Source organism: Gadus morhua, chromosome 5 (genome assembly GCF_902167405.1).
Source record: "Gadus morhua chromosome 5, gadMor3.0, whole genome shotgun sequence".
NCBI classification, from domain to species: domain Eukaryota; kingdom Metazoa; phylum Chordata; class Actinopteri; order Gadiformes; family Gadidae; genus Gadus; species Gadus morhua.
In genome coordinates this window covers 16,250,398-16,271,052 of record NC_044052.1, presented here as the reverse complement: position 1 = coordinate 16,271,052, position 20,655 = coordinate 16,250,398, and the positions used below count along the sequence as shown (strand labels likewise).

The following is a 20,655-nucleotide window of genomic DNA, read 5'->3' as shown; positions in this document are numbered from 1 at the left end:
AAAGAGGATTCTGTTTGATTACAGAGGTACATGTTTACTCAGTTCCTATGATGCTTACAATCAATGTCAAATCTTGACATAAACGGCCAATGTGAGAGGCTTTGAACTGAACGTAAACAGACCGGACAGTGGCAGGCAGTTCTGCCCCAGCTGTCTCGTTTTCTCGCAGTTTCAGTGGCCAACATTCCAGCTGTCTGATGTCATGGATTTAAACCCTTCGAGTATTCCGCCGCCACAAACGCACTATAACCCGCTTCAATTGGTATCGGCCTTTGAAAAAAAAGATGTTTTCGACTGAGGGACCTTGTTAATAATCGTAAGTAATTCGATAATAAGCCCATTTTTAAAGGTTCGTCAAACGTTGAGCAACAGTTGCTAAGCGAGGAACAATGTCGTGGCGGATGTGGAGGGGATCCACTTGTTGCTCTCTGCCCCAGGAAGTGGAACTAGGCCGGGACTTGACTGAACTATCTGGGAGCTGCTATGGAGCCTGGAGTGCAACACTTGTTTACCGCTCAACTTCTAGTGTGTGAAATTTAGTTCATTTAGATGGCTTTTCTCTCAACGCGGAGCTCGCATCATATCCGCGTTCTCGACTAGTTTCTTGCTGGCCTAAAAGCCGAAGCAAAATCGGAACCTAAACCACAAAACGGTACTGTTCACGTTATTTGCGATATAAGCAGCGACGTCAGCTTTACTTGGGGTTCGGTCTACTTGCTGGAGCACTAGCTAATGGGCTAACGCTACTTTGGATGTCTAACGGTTTAAAATACATTGAATGACATATGTTTCGCAGTCTAAATAAAACTTGCCATTGCGTTGTTTTCCCAAACTTTATGCTAATGCCCGAACATTCTAGTAATTTGCCATACTAAAGAGCCCTTCTTTTATAATGTGGAGGATGATGATTTTGGGAAGCAGACATTGCAAGCAGCAGGGATTTCAAATGTGGTTGTTGTCGCCCACATATGTCCCCTCTAGTCTGGCTGTGGATACGAGTATTCCCTGGAACTGGAGTCACTTCTAGCGCTACCAAATGCATGGCCATTTAGCTACTTGTATGTATTAAAATTGGTTGTCGTTCGTAGTAACACATTCCACCACATAGTTTATGTTATTTACTGATTACTGTTATGCTATATGGTGGCGCGGTCGAGTTTGACATGACCATAGACCATGACCCTGTTGACCAAATAGATATTACGTTTTGGTAATGGTGTCTACTGTTTCACTTGAAATAATTGTCATTATTTTTTGTTTCCAGGTCTGCCTGTGGATTATGATTCCGATGTCTGATTGCCCTCATAATAGCGCAGTATCTGGAGAGACAAACGGCGGCAAGTTTAATCTAACGGGAGTGAAAAAGTCTCTTCTATTGTGGGATTGTGAAACATGCCCTTGCCATTTGGCTTAAAACTCAAAAGGACCCGAAGGTATAATGTTTCCAGCAAGAGTTGTCTCGTCACTCGGATTCAGCTGCTCAATAGAGAGTTTGTTGAGTTTACACTTTCTGTGGAGAGTACTGGACAGGAATGTTTGGAGGCCGTTGCACAGAGACTGGAGTTAAGAGAGGTACGCATATTTATTTGAACACCACATTGGACATGTCTGTAATTTAGATATCTTTTGAAATGTAGTATGTTTGAGAAGAAAAATTGGTCTGTCATCAATCAATCATTGTTAACTCATTCATTTGATCCGATATTGTATTTCTGGTACAGGAAACAAAAATGTGTAATTGGCCTATACCTTCACCATATAAATCCGCCATATACCGGTCCGGTCACAATTTACTCCTTGAATACGGATGCAGCAGTTACTTGAACAGAGTTATGACACATAATTGTATACGTCACTATTGTTGTGTCATAGGGATTCTTGAACCTCTGGATTTTGCAATCAAAATGTTGCATTCAGGGTCAATGTGTTTATTCACTACTATAGAGCATATACCATATGATACCATCCCATCAGGTCACCACAGAGGTACGATGGTGGAATTTAATGAGATCACTCTTAACTGCAGTTTTTTTCTACCACCATTCAGTAGCATGCATCCGATTGCTTGTTTAATCAGTTTGTTTGCTCAACTTCGCAAGTGCATACCATGCTCTGTGGAGTCATGTGGTGCTTACTCTTGTTTGTCATTTATTAGAGAAGGGTTGTATCAGGTTCTTCTCGGTATGACGGTCACGAGGGACAACAATAAGGTGTTGTTTTGTGATTAGAACACGTTACACATCCCGTGTCAAACAACAATCTTAAAAGTTCACTGTCTATTTTGAGACACTCTTGCGGTTATCTGCCAGATAACCGCAAGAGTGGGCGAAGAATGACAGTCTATAAATTTGGTTGATTTGTCTAATTGATTTAATATCATGGCTCATTGGGCTGATAGCTCCATAGGTGTTGACAGTTCTGAATTCATGTTAACTAGACCTTTCCACCGGGAAGTGTTTTATCATTCAAATATGTACAATCATATTTAAATAACTTATGTGATTACCTTGACCTTTCCTTCCAAGATAACATTCTTCAGCCTTTGGTACTACAACAAGCAGCACCAGCAAAGATGGATTGACCTGGAGAAACCATTGAAGAAGCAGCTGGACAAGTATGGCCTGGAGCCCACTGTTTACTTTGGAGTGGTGTTTTACGTGCCCAGTGTGGGGCAGCTCCAGCAGGAGATCACAAGGTGAGTTCCCACAGACACCACCTTGGAATGTGTCAAGTATGCAGCAATGACCTCAGCAAGCTCATGTGGCCTAGGGGATGGAAAACATGTATTTTTACATGTATTTAAATTATGGATTTTTCCAACGCCGCAACCCCTATCATATTTTAATTTAATACCTCCAGGACTGTTGGCAATGCTAAACATTAGATTAAAAGGGAACACAACCACTTTGTAGCATGTTGAACATGCGTTGGTAAATTATCCTTATTTCTAGCCAAGGTGGCCTTCTTCTAAACAGCTTGAATTGTGTTTCTGTGCAGTAGTTTAGGAGTACATTCTGACACTCTGGTCAGGTTTTTGCAAAGACTTGGCCCTAACCCATTTTTCTGGCACTCAGAACCAGGATCCCATTACTTTATTTGGTCCAGCCTAATAGTGTCTTTAAACCCAGACCCTCTATCTTACTATTCATGTTTTTATGTGGTTGGTGAGCAGGTTATAAGACGCTGCATAGTAAATATATTAGTATACAAAAGAGGGAGGGGAAAAAAAACGATACACTGACTGACTGTCATCATGTGAGCAGTAAATGTTCTGTTAGTCACATAGCTTATTTAGGTCGTATTATACAATGATTTGGAATATTATGTTTCCATGTGATTTCTCAGAAACCATTTTGTTATTTTGGTTGTATAACGTTTAATGGCTTATTGTGTAATAACCTCCATTACCACCAACAAGTAATCTATACAAGAAATACTGTGCATATAAAGACAGTCCAACATAGAGCTTGGGAGGGGAGCGCCACATGTTTTTAGTACCAGTTTGTTTCATTGTAACATATCTTTTGACCCAATAATCTGAAGCTAGTGTATTTACAACTGAAAGACCTATCATTCAAAAGCCATATTGTGACATTGGCACAATGAACTCTGAATGACTCATACCTCAAATGTATATGAATTAATTGTTCATGCATGTCAGACTTCATAATGGCTTCATGTTTTCGAGTGTTTTCTAATCTCTGTGAATCTCTTCTATCCTTGTAGATATCAGTATTACCTACAGCTAAAGAAAGATGTTCTGGAGGGAAGAATCCCATGCTCAATTGAACAAGCTATTCGTTTGGCTGGATTGGCCGTTCAAGGTAATGTGAACCCTTGATGGCGCATATTATATGGCTTTCATGTCGCGTGTAAGGCTGTGGTCAACATCCCACAGTTGTCTAGCTGAAAAGGTATGGCAAACTTTGGAAGACAAACGCCACCATTGTTACTGAAATTAAAGTAGCATTCTAATCGTGCCACACCCAATTTAACACGGTATGCAAATCGAAGCCATTCCTTTATTTGTTCAAACTTGACTATGTGACTTGCAAACAGAATAACACCCCAGCTAACACATGAATTGTGATTTGGAAAAAGGATGCTACATGTTGAACCAATCTTTTCTAGCTTTGGTAAATTCTGAGCTGCTGGAGGATTGTTAATATAAAAATGATGGACTATACTACTCCTTTGGCGGAGTTGACTGTTATTGGTCAACAAACATTTTGTGTTATCTTAATTGAAAATAATGGCACAATGAAAAAACGTCAACATTTCTCACTATTCCTCAATTCCACTATTCCTAAAGTTTGTTTTGTGATGACCGTCCTATTGAAGATGAGGATGCATTTCTTGTGTAAGCATCAACTCAGCAACCCCTCAGGAATTTATATTGCCTTTTCATTTAATATAGAGCCACTTAACAAGCCAGTTTCAAGCCTAAACCAACCCCTATAAAATCCAGTGGTGTGCGTGTGAGTGTGAAATCACCTTGCGTGAGGTCTCAGCCTCAGACATTTCCTAAGCCTGTGTCCGGCCATAAGAATCTCAGACACTTCTGGCAAAATGATACAGCGCTATGTAAGTCACTGGGTGTTACCTCAGCCGGACTCCTGAGGTCATTGACTGAAACAGTCATGTCCAAGCGGCTGACTCATTGCTTAAACCACTACCTGGTCACTACCAGGGTTAACAATGAATCTAAAACCTTGTTCAACAGTCATGCTTCCGTATAAATTCCGTAATGAAGTTTAAGGTGTGTGTGTGTGTGTGTGTGTGTGTGTGTGTGTGTGTGTGTGTGTGTGTGTGTGTGTGTGTGTGTGTGTGTGTGTGTGTGTGTGTGTGTGTGTGTGTGTGTGTGTGTGTTTGGCTAAATATACTGTAGCATAGTGCAATCCAAAGGTTAGTTGTAGCCTTAGGCCCTTTAAAGATTCTTGGTATATTCCTCATAGCTGGGAGCATGGCCAGCAGGCAGAAAGGGCTGGCCAGGAATCTGCTTTGGATCAAGATGGTTTCAGACATTGAAGCAATGCCTTTCCATATCAAATGGGTCCCCTTCACTCCTAAAATTAGCCCGGTCTGGTCATCGTACACCACAGGTTCCTTAATAGATGTCATGCCATTCAAAAAAATTTGCTTGGAAAAGTCAGCGTCGGGTCAAATGCATGATTTATATGATTCTGAATGTTGGTAAACAATATAATTGTATTTAAATGCAAGAGAGCACACAGATATAAAACAATTTACCTGTGTAATTGTTAAAGTTCTTCTTTTTATTTATTTTTTATCAAAAGCTGACTTTGGAGACTTCAACAGATATGATTCTCAGGAGTTCCTCCAGAAGTTTGTGCTGTTCCCAATTGTAAGTTATTATTTTTTTTCCTTATAACTCTGTAGATATTGGCTGCAATTGCTCTTTGTAATGCAACATTTCTTTCATAAATGTGTATTTTCTCTCCAGGGCTGGATCCAGGATGAGCGCGTACTGGAAGAGGCAACCCAGAAGGTGGCTCTTCTCTACCAGAGCTACCGGTAAGAACGTTTTCCATTTTCTTTCCAGTTCTCCATCTGCCATTTATTTTGCATTGCTTTACATGCCCTCACCCGACAAACACGTTCACATCTCTCGGATGCAGGCGCAAAGGACTCTTAGCTCTGTCTCGCCTATCTAGGCCGGTTGGCCCTTTCTGTGGATCTTTTCGTCCGCATCTGGTGTGTGTTAGTCGGCCCGTCGACAAACTTTGATTTCTTGTGATTTATACATGGATGGGCCCAAAAGAAAGCCCACAGCTGGAGCTCGCCTAGCCTCCCTGAACCTCGAGTCTTCGTTCTTTTGCCTTTTCTCAGTCATCTCATCTGGTCCAGAGCAGACGTTCTCCATCTGTCTCCTCCATCACGTTCCACTTCTATCTGCTGGGATTCATTTTCCCTTTGCTCGTCTTCCATTTACTTCCCCCTCATGCTTTAGATTATCTCCTGTAAAACTCACAGAACACATTCTTCACCCAACCTACAGAGGGGATTCGGAATACACTGGTAATAGCTGTTCTGTATCTCAGAAGGTGGATCCTGCTAGACTCGTAAAGTACTATTCTGATCCTGTCGGAAGAGGAGAGCCCTCACCCAACATATTCTGTGGTTCTCATTGATTGCTGTGTTTTGTTCCTCCCATCTTAGCGGACTGCCTGCCCCAGAGGCAGAGATGCTGTACATGCAGGAAGTGGAGAAAATGGAGGGCTATGGCCAGGAGAGCTATCAGGCCAAGGTAACCTCATACTAAAGCTTAAAGAAGCCATTGGGACAGTTTAATAAGTACAGTTATAATACAACCTTATTTAACATGTACTCCTTTTTAATTTGTAGAAAGTTTTGATTTGTAAAAAAAGTGGGAAAATACTGTGATATTAATTTTAGCTAATACCGCCCACCCCTCATGTATAGTATACCATAGATTCATTCTGGAAAATGAAAATCTGCCAGTAAGGCAAGTGTTGGGTCTATGAGCCTAATGAACATGCAATATAAAGGGGGTTGTTAGGAGGTGGGTTTGATCTGCGTGGGTTCAGTATGTCTCGATGCTTGTGTTATTTATATCCTCCCCTAAATCCCAACAGGATGGAACAGGAACAGACATCGTCCTCGGAGCTTGTCTGGACGGCATCTTTGTCAAGCACAAAAATGGCAGGCCACCAATAGTATTTAAGTACGTCTCAAAAATACACCGGGGAATGTCTTGCGTGTCTTTACGACGATGCCACAGAACGATGAAACCAGATCCGTTGATAAATGTGCCACTTTAAGCAAAAGCTCATTGTAGGTGTTTTCCCTAATGCTGTTACCGTAGAAGAAGGGTCAAGTTGTCGGCCAACATGCATAGAGTTAGGTGACGCATTCCTGACTTATTCTTGGGCAATGTTATGGCTTGCGATGTTACCCGTTTCCTTCAGACCTTTCCTTTCCTTCCTGAATATTTCCCAAGAGGGACAGACATAAAAAGCCAATGAAAGCATTGCTTTTGAATCTAGTGCATGTTTTTAATTTAGTGTTGGCCTGTTCTGTATTGTGTCTGCGCAGTGCGGTGCATAATATATATAGCTTGGCCCTTGAACATAGAATATTTATTTTCCAGCAATGGTTTTATTAAATGTTTTATTGTCTGCGTTCCCACACCAAGTAAACTCCCTTTGAGGTTTCTCTGTCATTAAAGTATGTGACCACGCTGACATCATCTTATTTTCCCTTCTTTGTCACTCGCTTCTCTAATTGGTTGTGTAGGTGGAATGAAATTAACAACATGAGTCACAACAAGTCCTTCTTCGCACTGGAGCTAGCAAACAAAGAGGAAAGCGTTCAGTTTCAGACCGTAAGTGCCACTCACCGGCCCCCTCCCTTATGTTACGGAGTGTCTGCATTCTAGAAATAGACCGTCTGGTTAGGATATATGTTACCAGTGTTTCCCCTACAAAGCATGTGTGGTGTGGTTTGACATGCAGGGTCAAAATGCCATATTCCATCTTCAGAAAGTTATTTTACTGGAACTAAAATGCCTTATCGCCATCTGCATAAAATTGTTAACAACCAAAATCTCTCCCTTTTCCTAGGAAGACATGGAAACCTCCAAATACGTCTGCCGGATGTGTCTGGCCAGACACAAGTTCTATAAGATTAACAAGAGTAGCCTGTAAGTGTGTCTGTTGTTAACACGTCTAGCCTAGTTCCTGTCTCTGTCTCCTGTGCCTTAGCCAGTGCGCACGTGTACTTGGTGTGCATGTCGTCTTTGGTGTGGCCTCACTCCTCTCCCCCTCTGCTCCTCTCTCTTTAGAGGGGAGTGTGAATCCCCGCCTTCCCAGGCCTCCCAGAAGTCCATACTCACTCTTTCCTTCCCTCGCTTTCCAATGCTCTCTCGTCCCTCTCTGCCTTCTAATAAGGGGTGAGCAACACTGGTTCAGCCACCGCCTACCAACTGGTATGCCTGCCAACCAGGTGCCAACGCCCACCTCTGGCTCTCCAGTCAGTTCCGTCCCTCCCCCAAGCCCCCCCCCCCACCTTTCACCCCTCACATCCAAAGGGACAATTAGCTTGTGGGCCTTTTGTGTAAACAGAATTTTCTTTTTGAAAGATGCTCTTTGGCTTCATCTTCTTGGATCCTGTTGAGATTATTTGATCAAGCCAACAACTACAGGGTAGTCTACGTGGAACCAAACCTCCTCCGACTTTTCTACGGAGAGTTTGAGTTCACTAAGAAATCTGTTATGAAAAAAATATGCAACCCGGACCCTTCCGCCTAATATCCAATCGTTTATTATTCCTTGTACTATTAATGTTTTTCTTCCTCAGTCAATCCCAACCGACCGTTGTTAACCCGGTCAGACGAAGATCGTCGACCAGGATGTCTCTGGTAAGTCCTAGCCCCTCTCACACACATCAGTTTGCCCTAACTTAACAGTTGTACACTATACCAACCAAGCTTGGCCTACAATAATATACAATAATATAACTCAATATTACACACAATTCAATATTTTCTTGTTGCCATTAATGCTGTCCCTAAATCGCTCTATTATGTTCCGATGTTACTGTTCAGCCAAAGCCACCATTCATGATGCCCCCGCCTCAAATGCACTACCACTCAAACGGTCACTTCACGGAGCCTTACACAACGTCCCAAGGTAGGAACCCTGTCTGGACATCTGAAATATCCCACTATTCCCCCCCCCCCATGTATCGAGACGTTGAATGACCTCCCACTAACTACCGGTGCTCTGCCGCCCGGCCTCCTCACGCTCTCCAGACAACCTGTACATGAACAACCAGAACGGCTACTACTACCACTCGCAGACCAGCCTGGACCGCTCCCCGCTGGAGTACGGCAGCGGGGGGCGCCTGCGCAACGGCAGCGTGTACAGCGCCCACAGCACCAGCTCGCTCACCAACCCGCAGCACTACACGCAGCCCTCGCCCATGTCCTCCAACCCCTCCATCACGGGCAGCGACGTCACGCGGCCCGACTACGTGCCGTCGCACCGGCACAGCGCGCTCATCCCGCCCTCGTACCGCGCCACGCCCGACTACGAGACGGTGATGCGGCAGAAGACCCGGGGCCCCGGGGCCGTGGTGCTGGCCCCCGAGCACCGCCAGAGCCACTCCATGCGGAACCTCAACATCGGCAACTCGTACGCCTACAGCCGGCCCGACCCGCTGGTGTACAGCCAGCCGGAGATCCGGGTGGAGCACGGCGGCGGCGGCGGCGGCGGCGGCCACCTCCAGCACTACCCCTTCCACCTCAACTCCAGCTTCCACAGCCCCTCGCCGTACCCGTACCCCGCCGACCGGCGGCCCGTGGTGGGCGCCGTCAGCGTGCCGGAGCTCACCAACGTCCAGCTGCAGCAGGCCCAGGAGTACCCGGCGCCCAACATCATGCGGACGCAGGTGTACCGCCCGCCGCCGCCCTACCCCTACGCCCACCCGCGGCCCGCCAACAGCACGCCGGACCTCTCCCGCCACCTGTACGTCAGCAGCAGCAACCCGGACCTGATCGTGACGCGCCGCGTGCACCACTCGGTGCAGACCTTCCAGGAGGACAGCCTGCCCGTGGCCCACTCCCTCCAGGAGGTGTCGGAGCCGCTGCTCCAGACGGGGCCCACGCAGCGCTACCCGCACGGCGCCCACAAGCGCAACTCCATCGAGATCGCCGGCCTGGGCTACAGCCTGGAGGGCCTCCGGGTCAAAGAGAGAGCCGCGTCCTCGTCGGCCGCCGACATCGCCACGCCGCCCGCCGCCGCCGCCCGCGGCCAGCCCTCGCAGGGCTCCCAGCTCAACGTGTTCCTGGAACGCACCAAGACGGACGACGGGGCGGGCCCGAAGGGAGACGCGCACTACGGACACAAGAAGTCCCTCTCGGACGCCACCATGCTGGTGCACAGCAGCGGCGAGGAGGAGGAGTTTGAGGAGGACGGCGGGCGCCGAACGCCGCTCTCCCAGGACGCGCTGGCGTCCGTGTTGCCGGAGCAACGTCCGCGGCGCAGCCTGACGTCCCTCTGCTCTCTGACGGCTCACGAGCAGACCCCCCCGGAGCCGCCGCCCGCCTACCCCGTGGGCCTCCCGTTGGACCCCGCCCTCGCCGGCGCCCTGGGCTACCAGCCCCACCCTCTGGTGCAGGACCTGGAGCCACGCTACCTGCTCTCAGAGCTCCGGCAGCCCAGGATCATGCCCTCGGTGTCGGAGGGAGACCTGAGCAGTCAGCCCAAGAAGGACTTCAAGAAGAGGCCCGTGTCCGACGTTCCCGCTGCGAAGAAGACCATTGAAGGGCTGCCACCTCCGGTAAGTTGTTTGTCCTCCAAGGCTCCTGGCTGGGGAGCCTTGAATCCTTCTATATAATGATATTTTCTACACGTCTTTTACTTTTCACTTATTATTTCACTGCTCCGCGCTTAAAAGCTCGGCCATGAACTTGAAAATCAAGGAATTTTTTAATTTGTGTTCTTAGGTTTTAAGTCCTTGAAGTGCTTTTTTTTTTACCAATCTAAATGTCAAATTTCCTTGTTGCGTGAGAACATCATCTAGGAGTAGTCTTTAAAGAGTAGACTGCATTTTATTACTAATTGAATAGGAATGTGTTGCGCAGATATGTTCATTATTGAATAATTCAAAAAAACAAACTATTTTCAACAATGCTAGTCCTATTATTTATTTTTCCAAACTAAATTGTTTGCATGCCTGAGATACGAAAGGGAAATAATTTCGCCCATTTAAAAGGCACCAACAAGGTTAACCCAAACAATGTTGTCATTTCACACGTGACACACCTGCATCCGCAAAGAATGCAGTCGGAACACCTCTAGGAAGAGAGAACCCGACAGGCGACATTCCCCAAACGCCTGAGAGCCACTTCCTCCTGTATTCTGTACTGTCCTCCCGAGACACCGGAGACTTTAAACTGCCCACCTCGTCACTCTCCCCTGTCTGGTCATGTTGGCACGGCAGGGCTCGAAGCGTGGGACCCGGGCGGAGGTGAAGAAGATGGGGCCCCTGAAGGTGGCGGCCCTCAACGGTCTGTCGCTGTCGCGGCTGCCCATGCACGACGAGGGCAAAGACGAGCCCGAGAACACCTCCAACGACGAGAGGGTGAGGGCACCGTCTCCTTCAACACTCTGTATAATGGAGCCGATCTGTACTCTGTACTGGCTGACTGTGTGTGTGTGTGTGTGTGTGTGTTTCTACTGCTTATGTAAAATATTTACTATTCAGATGAATTGGACTTTTATACAAAGTAATTTGCAGATGCTTGTCATCTTTCTCTGGAGGTCTACAGCTGGCCTGTGAGTGTTTACGGTGTAACAGCCTAGCTACTGCCTTGTCCAAATGTAGTTCCCCCATCTAAGCTGAATTTATATTTAAAGAGCCAGTGATCCCACTGTTTGAGATGGAATTTGAACACGCTGTGATAACGAAACAAAAGTGTTTTGGGAACGAGGGGGGCGTGTTATCCCCATGGTTACGGCCCAGGCCAATGTTATGATACTTTTTGAGTACAGTCGTGTAACACTGCGCCATGTGATTTTTGTATATGAAATCCCTCACACACCGTAGCGTTGTACCATAGGTGTCCGGGAAGCCTTACCCTCACTCAAACGTGGATATTAAATCCATCGCTGCTCAGATGGAGCTTCACCGTCCACACCGTAACACCGTGGCGTTACACAATAACTGTCAGAAAAGCGAAACCTTACACCGCAGTCCGCCGCTGCCCAGACAGAGCTCCACACGTCCACACTCACACCACGCTGCCGGGGCCCCTTGGTTTGTGACGCCAGACTACGTCGGGAAAAAGTAGCCTGGCTTCACGAAAAGAACGGCATCTCCGTACGCAGCAGAGTGGAACGTTCACGTGTTGTTTTGGGATGAATGGCAAAAATATACAATTGTACCCCTTTTTCCTCTTAATCTGCGACTTAATTCAGTATGTGATTAAATGGCACAGTGACTACATTGACGATCATATAAGACGCCTTACCATGTTTAAAACGTTTTGGGTTCACTGGCTCTTTAAATCGACAATGTTGCGTCGTGTGCGTCGTGGAGGCCGTTGCATGCCGCATATCACCCGCTGTCTCTACTTCTCTCTGGGTTTATTCGTCATAGAGTGTGTGTGTGTGTGTGTGTGTCAGTGTAAGGTTCTGGAGCAGCGCATGGAGCAGGGCATGGTGTTCACCGAGTACGAGCAGATCCCCAAGCGCCGGCCGTCGGGCGACTGCGCCATCGCCCAGCAGCCCGAGAACGGCGAAAGGAACCGCTTCCAGGACGTGCTGCCCTACGACGACACGCGCGTGGAGCTGGTCCCCACCAAGGAGAACAACACGGGCTACATCAACGCCTCGCACATCAGAGTGAGAGCCAGGAGCCTTGACCTCACAGTCACATCACTGTCCCTGTCGTCCATCGACGGTGGGACTCACCACTCCGGGGGGCGGCAGTAGCTAGAGCAGGGTTGGCTGGTAACCGCAAGGTTGCTGGTTCGATCCCCGGCTCCTCCTAGCCGAGTGTCGAGGTGTCCCCGAGCAAGGCACCTCACCCTAACTGCTCCCGACGAGCTGGCTGTCGCCTTGCGTGGTTTAGCCCCGCTGTCTGTGTGAGAATGTGTGCATGCATGGGTGAATGCCTGGCAATACTGTAAAGTGCTTCGGATAAAAAGCGCTATATAAATGCAGGCCATTTACTCACCATATCCAATAACTTGCAGCACACTGGAAGTGTAACTCTTTCAGTGCAAATCAAGAAACGTCTGGTCAGCTCCCATTGTTTTTTGCCAAAGTTGGTGGTTACAGCAGCCGAACCTGACGCAGTGTGTGTGTCCTCGCCCTGTAGGTCACTGTGAGCGGCCATGAGTGGAGCTACATCGCATCGCAGGGCCCCCTGTCCAACACCTGCCAGGACTTCTGGCAGATGGTCTGGGAGCAGGGCGTGTCCATCATCGCTATGGTTACCGCTGAAGAGGTACGTGGTTAAAACGCTGAGTTGTCTCCCAAAGGCTCATTTCAAAACATCATTATTACCTCTTACTGGTAACTGGTTGTTGACAATTGGGCGCTAGCCTTCTTGAACATGTCCGGGTTGTAAATTAGGATTTGACTAAATCTCCACTTTTGACCGTGTAGTGGTTGGAGAATGGCTGAACCGTTTGTTGTGTGGGAGTGTTGACTCAGTGTTGACTCCGTCTCTCCCGCCGGTTCTGCAGGAGGGCGGTCGGGAGAAGAGCTTCCGCTACTGGCCGCGGCTGGGCTCGCGCCACAACACGGTGACGTACGGCCGCTTCAAGATCACCACCCGCTTCCGGACAGACTCGGGATGCTACGCCACCACCGGCCTCAAGATCAAACACCTGCTCTCGGGCCACGAGAGGACCATCTGGCACCTGCAGTACACCGACTGGCCCGACCACGGCTGTCCAGAGGACTTCAAGGGCTTCCTCAGTGAGTCGTCCAGAGACACCTGCGCTGAATTCAGAGCCGTGATTTGTCCAGGGAAAAATTGGACTATAATGATGGTCTAAATTAGAAAATGGCATTAATTTTAAAACATACATACAATCCATATCTAAACCTTATTTGTGTGTGTGTGTGTGTGTGTGTGTGTGTGTGTGTGTGTGTGTGTGTGTGTGTGTGTGTGTGTGTGTGTGTGTGTGTGTGTGTGTGTGTGTGTGTGTGTGTGTGTGTGTGTCATCGTTAACCTGCGTGTCCGCCCGTGCCCTGCAGCCTTCCTGGAGGAGGTCCAGTCCGTGAGGAGGCACACCAACAGCATCAGTGACCCCAAGAACGCCCACCAGCCAGTGCTGGTGCACTGCAGCGCCGGGGTGGGCCGCACGGGGGTTGTCCTCCTCTCAGAGATCATGATCGCCTGTCTGGAGCACAACGAGGTAACCATGCCGAGCTCGACAACCAATCAACATAATGATCAATAAAATGCAAAAGACAAAACAAACTAAAGGATTGAACCTGTTGTCTTTTGTCCCAGATGTTCGACGTCCCGACGGTCCTGAGCATGCTCCGTCAGCAGAGGATGATGATGGTGCAGACCATCTCGCAGTACGTCTTCATCTACAAGGTGCTCATCCAGTTCCTGCGCAACTCCAGGCTCATCTAAACCCCACGTCGTCTTTAACGAACGAGTGGGCGCCCGAGATCGTCTCCGCGGCCTGCATCGAAGCGGAACCCCTCCCCCCTCGAGTATTAACGGAGGTCAAAGACTTGAATTAGGATGAGGAAGCGACAGCCAACCCAAAGGACTCGTAGCCACCGCGCTATGCCTCGCCCCATACAGTATTATAATAATCCACTGTGTTATTTACCCTACTTTGAATAATACATGAAGCCCAGCACTTTTTTGGTAAAAGCTGTATATATATATAGAAGAACTTTGGTCACGCTGCAGTAAAAAAAACATTTTAGATTTTCTTTTTGTATTCAAAACCAGTGGATCTTTTAATATGATCCAGCTTTTTGTTTGGTTTTCCGAGATGAATGTGTTACTGAATGAAGGTCATTATTTTTTTATCTGATCATGAAGGCGTTAAACATACCTGGTATAGAGGATATTTTTATAGATATTCTTAGGTCTATACTGAGTATAGGGCCCAGAAATGACATATGGACCTGCCACACAGAAGGCTTACTTATCCCACAACCATGAAGCTGAATATAATAATTATAATAAATATCTTGTTAGTCAGGGAGCTATGGCGCTGTTTATCATAATCCCTGTGTTGCTATGGACACAATGCTGTACAGCGCACACAATATTGATGTTTCGGTGGATTGACAACTCAGTTCTCAGGTGTTAACCAAAGAATCCTTGTTTATCCCCAGTCGCATTCATTCACCTGTAACGAGGCTTTACATGGCTGTCTTAGTAACCTTTCACTGGTAATATTTATTTCTTTGTTTTGTTTCCTTTTGAAAGCAAACATAATGGTGGTTTAGAAGTCAATTTAACAGGTGGATCACAAAGGACTGTTTTGTATTTACTCGATCCGCACACTCAAAGCAAATACTTTTGTAAGCAGGCTCGATGCCCTAGCAATTTAGTTCAAAACCCACTTTTTTTTAAATGTGTGAATGTCATCCTAAAAAATAAGTAATATTATTTTGTATTCAACAATCTGACCTTAAAAGTGCGAAGCAGGTTTATTTGTCATCGGTAGATCTGGAAGACAAACATATTTATAACGACTTCACTAATGTGAGTTGATCATGCTGGCAAATCGGGCTCCCCTAGCCCTCTGTCCAATAAATGCTGTACAACATCTCTTCAATGTTTTATTTCCCACATGTGTGAATTACCTAAGATGTCAGTGATATGCTTTGTAGTAGCCATACAACACATCCATGTGCAGGTGTTCCTGCAGAGAGTAATTAATTTAACTATTGGGTACTCAAACCAGCTCTATTGAAGTTTTCATGAAGCCTTGGTCACATGAAGTGTTGGCTACAGGGTAATTGTTGAATTGGGCAGTATTCAACAAAGATTTGCAAGCATTGCTTTACTGACTGCTATTGTATTAAACTGTTGTTTCGAGAGCAGCGCATGGGAGAGACATGAGATGGCCTAAAGTCAAGCTTTGATAGACATTTAGTCGATAGTCCACAGCAGTGGAATGCAATTAGAGAATCTTAACCCATTTTAATGCTAGCTTTAGTGTGTTTCTAAACTAGGTACGTTTTTTGTAGCCAAACTGAAAAATGTAAGCATTTGCATTAGGTACACATTGCAATAGTGTTTGTCAGAACAAAGGGTTTATTAAACAATGTGAAAATCGTAATTCCCAGGAAAAAGTGGAGATAGTCTCTGCTAATAAATATTTGCAAATATACATTTTATTCAGGCATCACCACTTGCCTGCAGTGTCCCCTAGTGGTCCAAAACGAGGTGAGTTCAAGACAGGTTACTGTTCGGGAAACTTCATTAAATAAATGAGACAAACTTAATCAAACTACAGTGGTATCTGTCTACAGAAAATAGTTCATGATGGTGAGCAATTCATTGGCTGAATGAACATTGCTTTGCCATACTTTACATCTAAGGCAGTAGAATAGTATAAGAAATAACTAAAATATCTCCTAGTCGCAGTACAGAATAAAGGAATGATATTTTCAGTATATATTTCTTAATTGTAATAATTTGTTCACACATCTCACTAAATTTCCATTTTGTCAGAGATTCGTCAAGTGATACCTGAACGTATTCCTCTGTTTAAAACTCAAGTTAAGCTTCCACACCAAACATGATGGAAGTTGTGATGTATTTTGAGTTTGACCTTGCAAAACTGGGTGCCACTAGAAATACATAATCTTGTTTAGTCACACTGTTCTAGTCAAAACTTCAAAGTTCATGCATAGAAAATTCTAACAAATAAAAACCACGGGCATAAAATTCATTACCAGTAAGAAATAGTTCAATGAGGCCGTCAGCATTTAAGCCAAATGGCATCAAATTCTGCAAACATGATTGATTCCATGTACTTTTCAACAAACTTGAAAATTATTTGTTTCTGTCTCTAGAAAATAGCTAAGTTTATAACACTGTACACATTGACAAGACTGCAACAAAATAATACAATTAGTGCTAGTATCTCCCTCTCTTCCCTCCATGTCCACCGTGGTTCCAACTTCCTCTTCCACCACCACCACCGCCGCCTCCGCCGCCGCCCCCTCTCCAATTACCACCACCTCCTCTTCCTCCACCACCTCCTCTCCCCCAGCCACCTCCACCCTCCTGTCTCTTCTGCCAGGGAGGCATCTCAGGGGGCGGGGCATCTATCTCAGAGGGACGGCCTCCTCGGTCGGGCACCCTGCCCATCAAGACCTGCAGAGCAGAACCAACCAATCAAGGACCGCATTGAAAGTGGGACTGCTTCTATATTTATGAGGCAGGACATAGTTGTAGTTGTTAACAAATCGATTGGTCAAGCAGGAAAAGGGCGATGTTTTGTTTTCGACGGCCGGTCAAGAATAAAATGAATGAAACAGTATTTTAGGTTAACTGCAACATAATTTTCCACTTTTTAGCACAACATTTTTTAATGGAGCAGAATCATTCGCTTGTTTGTTGATGTATATTTGGGGGTGGGATTACAGGATAACGCGACAGAAGTATCGAGAGTCAATGGTATCCTTATCCCACCGGCCTGGGAGAGACTGTAATACGAGCGATAGAAGTACCTTGTTGACAGCACAGGCTGTATGCTCCCTGCTGGAGCCACTGCTAGTTTTCACCACGTTACAGATGTCCTCCCTGGCAGCCAGCAGCTCCGCAACCCCCACAGAGGGCTGGGGCCTCAAGGAGTGTCTCCTTGGCTGGTACGCCCTGGCCATGCTGTCCACCTTCACCTGAAAACCACAGACACATATGGGATTAGAATCAAACACGTGTCCGTATCAAAATGTAGCATCATACAAGGCTGACAGAAAAGGGACGTCAATGAATTCCCTATTCAGCATAGATTTTGTTATCCACCTCTGAATGATAGGACAATCTATATAAGCCTCAAAAAAGATCACATAACTTTTAAGTTAACATTTATATAATGCAATATATTATAACTTATTATTTAGTATTTTTAAGTTAAATAATCACCTCCTGTCATTAATACAGATATACATGGAAACAACAAAGCTATGTTCAATATAATTTAAAGAGGGATAGACTTTAACAACTGTCAACAATGACAGCACATTGTCTTTGACGGGATGGACAGATATAGACATAACATACAACAATCAGTTGAGGGCAAACGGCATAAGCATAATGAGAGGAAGAACATTCGACCTGCCTTAGCTCGGTCGGACCAGCCAAAGGACTGCACGGTCACATCCAGTCTTTTGATCAACATCCTCCTCCGGCACTCGTACTCCGACGTCAGTGCTACGTTGATGCTATTAAGTTTCTCCTGACAAACAAGAGAAATCAGTCGGACGAACAAAAAACCTCATAGTATCACCTACAAAAGAACAACACTGGAGGTACTTCTCGTAAATGGGTTCCAAAGCCTCCGATTGTGCACGAGGCGTTTATACACAAGGCTTTGCCAGCTCACCCATTGGTCATGGCTCAGAGTCTTGGTCAGCACCGGCTCTTCCATGATCCCAGTGGGAAGTTTTTGAAGGACTTTGTTTATCTGTAAAAGAAGCACATTGTATAATAAACAAGTACACAAGTAGAAAATAAAAAATCGAAATACCGTGCTAATCATATAAGTCAAACTCTCTTGTCAATATGTTAAATAAAACATAACATTTTTGAGACATTCAGCCGCACCTGTTCCTCTACTTGAGAGAAAACCTCCTCTATGTCTCGTCCGCGAGGCTCAGGCAGCACTAAGGTCTGACAGATGTCCTGGAGGTCCTGATGGAAGTTGCCGTCTCGTCCTTCCTTCTTCGACCCCATCTTGCTCCTCTCCATCTGGGCTGCTTGGAGCTCAGAGCTGAGGAACACTGTGAAAAATACACCCTGGTCAGAATCATCTGAATTGTATGCGCAATTATCTTTTTGCATTAAAGAAAAGATAAAACTTCGAAATTTGTGTATTATTGTATCAAGTTCAGTATTTGATAAGATATACTATAATATATTATACCATACGCAAGCATAAGAGTTCATGTCAAACATGCATTTTTGGTGCAAACTTGAATTACATGCAAAATGTAGCCTACTACACACAGAGTAGCTGCAGGTTGTGCTTTTTGATTTGCAGTTGTCCCTTGAGAATCCCTGCGAGAACCGCCTTGTAAGGACAGTGAAGCTCTTTTAGCAAACTGCTCATCTCCAGTTGAAGCCCATCAATGTCACCTGGAGGGAAATAGGACAAATCACAAAAATGAATACATGAGGCCATTATTATTGCCATATTAATTCAGTAGGGAGTATAGTGCTTTACCTGGTCCGGAAGAAATGCTTTCTTCCAGATTGCATAACGTCTTTAATCTGGACGCCAGCCACACGCAGAGGTCCACAAACTCCGGAGAGGACAGCCCTCCTTCTACACCACTGAGTAGACACTTCTCCTCCAGCAGAGGGCCATCGTACCTTAATGATAACAGTGTAGGATAAGAATCAATCTATTGCATTTTGAATAGCCAGATTTGATATACGTCGCCATGATATGATCAGTGCAATCTGCCTGTGTTACAGCCCATTAGTGTGTTTTAATGTTTATTTATTGTTTGTTCAACAAAACCACAACGTATGCTTGATATTATGTCGAATATTTTAAGCCACACTAGCTATAGGACAACGTCTGCTTGCTTACCCAAGTTGTTCTAACGAATCCAAAATGTCTCCTTCCATCGTGGAAGCAGTTCTGAGGCCTTGGAGTATAATATCATATATTCCTTACGTTTTAAGTCCTTATTCAAACAGACAGAATATTCATTCACATCTGCAGTGAAAACATGCTATCGGTTCGCTGTAACAATCAAATCAGCCCCTGTGGAACGTTACCTCAGAGCAAACGTTCCGCTGCAGATATGACCCAGGCCTGTTATGTATGATATTATCCTCATTATTTGGACTAAATGGCAGTCCACAAGTATAAACTGAAATGCAATTTCCTTGAGCTGAAGCATACATATTTTAAAATCAGCATTATTTGCAAAACGAGGATGCAAGTAGGATATGTTATATTATATAACATTAATATAATATACGATGTTAATACTTGTGTATATTGGGTTTGGATCCCGTTTGTTGATAAATTCGGCCAATATACGGGATAGTCCAATAGTCTAATAGCCGCCACATTTTTTATTCATTCATATATTTATATGTATATATGTATATATATATTCATTTTTCTTTCCCTTTAAAATAATAAACGTTTTGCCAACCTAATAGTTTTATCAGTGAAACTTAGAAAGTGATTACATTTGCAATACTTATACTTGGGTCTCCAGATAGCGGGATCGAAGAGCTCCAAAGTTGTTTGAAATGTGATTTAATGGAGAGGATGGATAAGGATTTCATTCTAGTAGGCCCTTTGCCATCACTCACCAATCCAAAACATTTGATTGGCTAATGACTTGAAAGAACAAAACATACTAATCAAGAGAGCTTTCAATGTTCATTTTATAGCTGGGGTTGGAACTCATTGTCCTAGACTAGGTTTTGAATGTGCATATTTATACCTCAATGTACATCTTGGCTTTTTCATCTTCCCATTCCCTAAACAATCATCATCCCTGGGTCGACTCCATCCTCCTCAGCCCTAGATTAGCGGTGCCGCTGATAACAAAACGGAAGACACCAGGGGAGACTTCTTTCAAATGACACAGCCTTTGCGATAAACTCTAAACAACTGACCCATCTACATTTTAAACAACCTCTGAGTTCAAAAGATAATCTGACTACCCTCCCAACTCATATTTTACCAAGTGACATTTATCTTTTAAATAAAATGTGATAAAGCAGTGAGGTAATCTTAGTAACTCCAAATTTTGACACATCCTTTAACATGAATGATCTCATTTAGGTTTAAGTATTTACCATCATGCCAGCCATAGTTGGCAAAACATATGACCTCCACTAACTGTGCAAACCACTCTGACGCCATCTCCACGGGGGTAACCCAACCAGCACTGCTGATGCGCCATCCACCCCTGCTGT

General features: G+C 45.2%; 2 protein-coding genes across 8 annotated transcripts; one reads left to right on the top strand and one right to left on the bottom strand.

The window, feature by feature from the left end:
- The first annotated feature begins 160 nt into the window (after window positions 1-160).
- ptpn21 (protein tyrosine phosphatase non-receptor type 21) lies at window positions 161-15,303 on the top strand. 7 transcript variants are annotated; one of them, XM_030356231.1, is made up of 21 exons: window positions 161-316; window positions 982-1,058; window positions 1,265-1,572; window positions 2,526-2,695; window positions 3,727-3,824; window positions 5,298-5,365; window positions 5,465-5,535; window positions 6,181-6,268; window positions 6,618-6,706; window positions 7,279-7,366; window positions 7,605-7,684; window positions 7,826-7,933; window positions 8,341-8,401; window positions 8,588-8,672; window positions 8,795-10,323; window positions 10,978-11,127; window positions 12,171-12,389; window positions 12,868-12,996; window positions 13,238-13,472; window positions 13,755-13,915; window positions 14,014-15,303. In XM_030356231.1, exons 3-21 carry the CDS (start codon window positions 1,393-1,395, stop codon window positions 14,140-14,142), a joined length of 3,738 nt encoding a protein of 1,245 aa, XP_030212091.1. In that variant the 5' UTR covers window positions 161-316; window positions 982-1,058; window positions 1,265-1,392; the 3' UTR covers window positions 14,143-15,303. The 7 variants fall into 7 exon arrangements, with proteins under 7 accessions (XP_030212091.1, XP_030212090.1, XP_030212092.1 ...); XM_030356229.1 differs by lacking the exon at window positions 161-316 and adding an exon at window positions 439-652; XM_030356230.1 differs by lacking the exon at window positions 982-1,058.
- A 466-nt stretch (window positions 15,304-15,769) lies between these two features.
- fam98b (family with sequence similarity 98 member B) lies at window positions 15,770-19,492 on the bottom strand. The gene is made up of 8 exons (XM_030356237.1): window positions 19,304-19,492; window positions 18,932-19,080; window positions 18,715-18,843; window positions 18,313-18,488; window positions 18,092-18,172; window positions 17,828-17,944; window positions 17,217-17,384; window positions 15,770-16,860 (listed from the first exon to the last, which is right to left on the bottom strand). The coding sequence occupies exons 1-8, from the start codon at window positions 19,339-19,341 to the stop codon at window positions 16,621-16,623; spliced, it is 1,098 nt and encodes a 365-aa protein (XP_030212097.1). The 5' UTR covers window positions 19,342-19,492; the 3' UTR covers window positions 15,770-16,620.
- Between the last annotated feature and the right edge of the window lie 1,163 nt (window positions 19,493-20,655).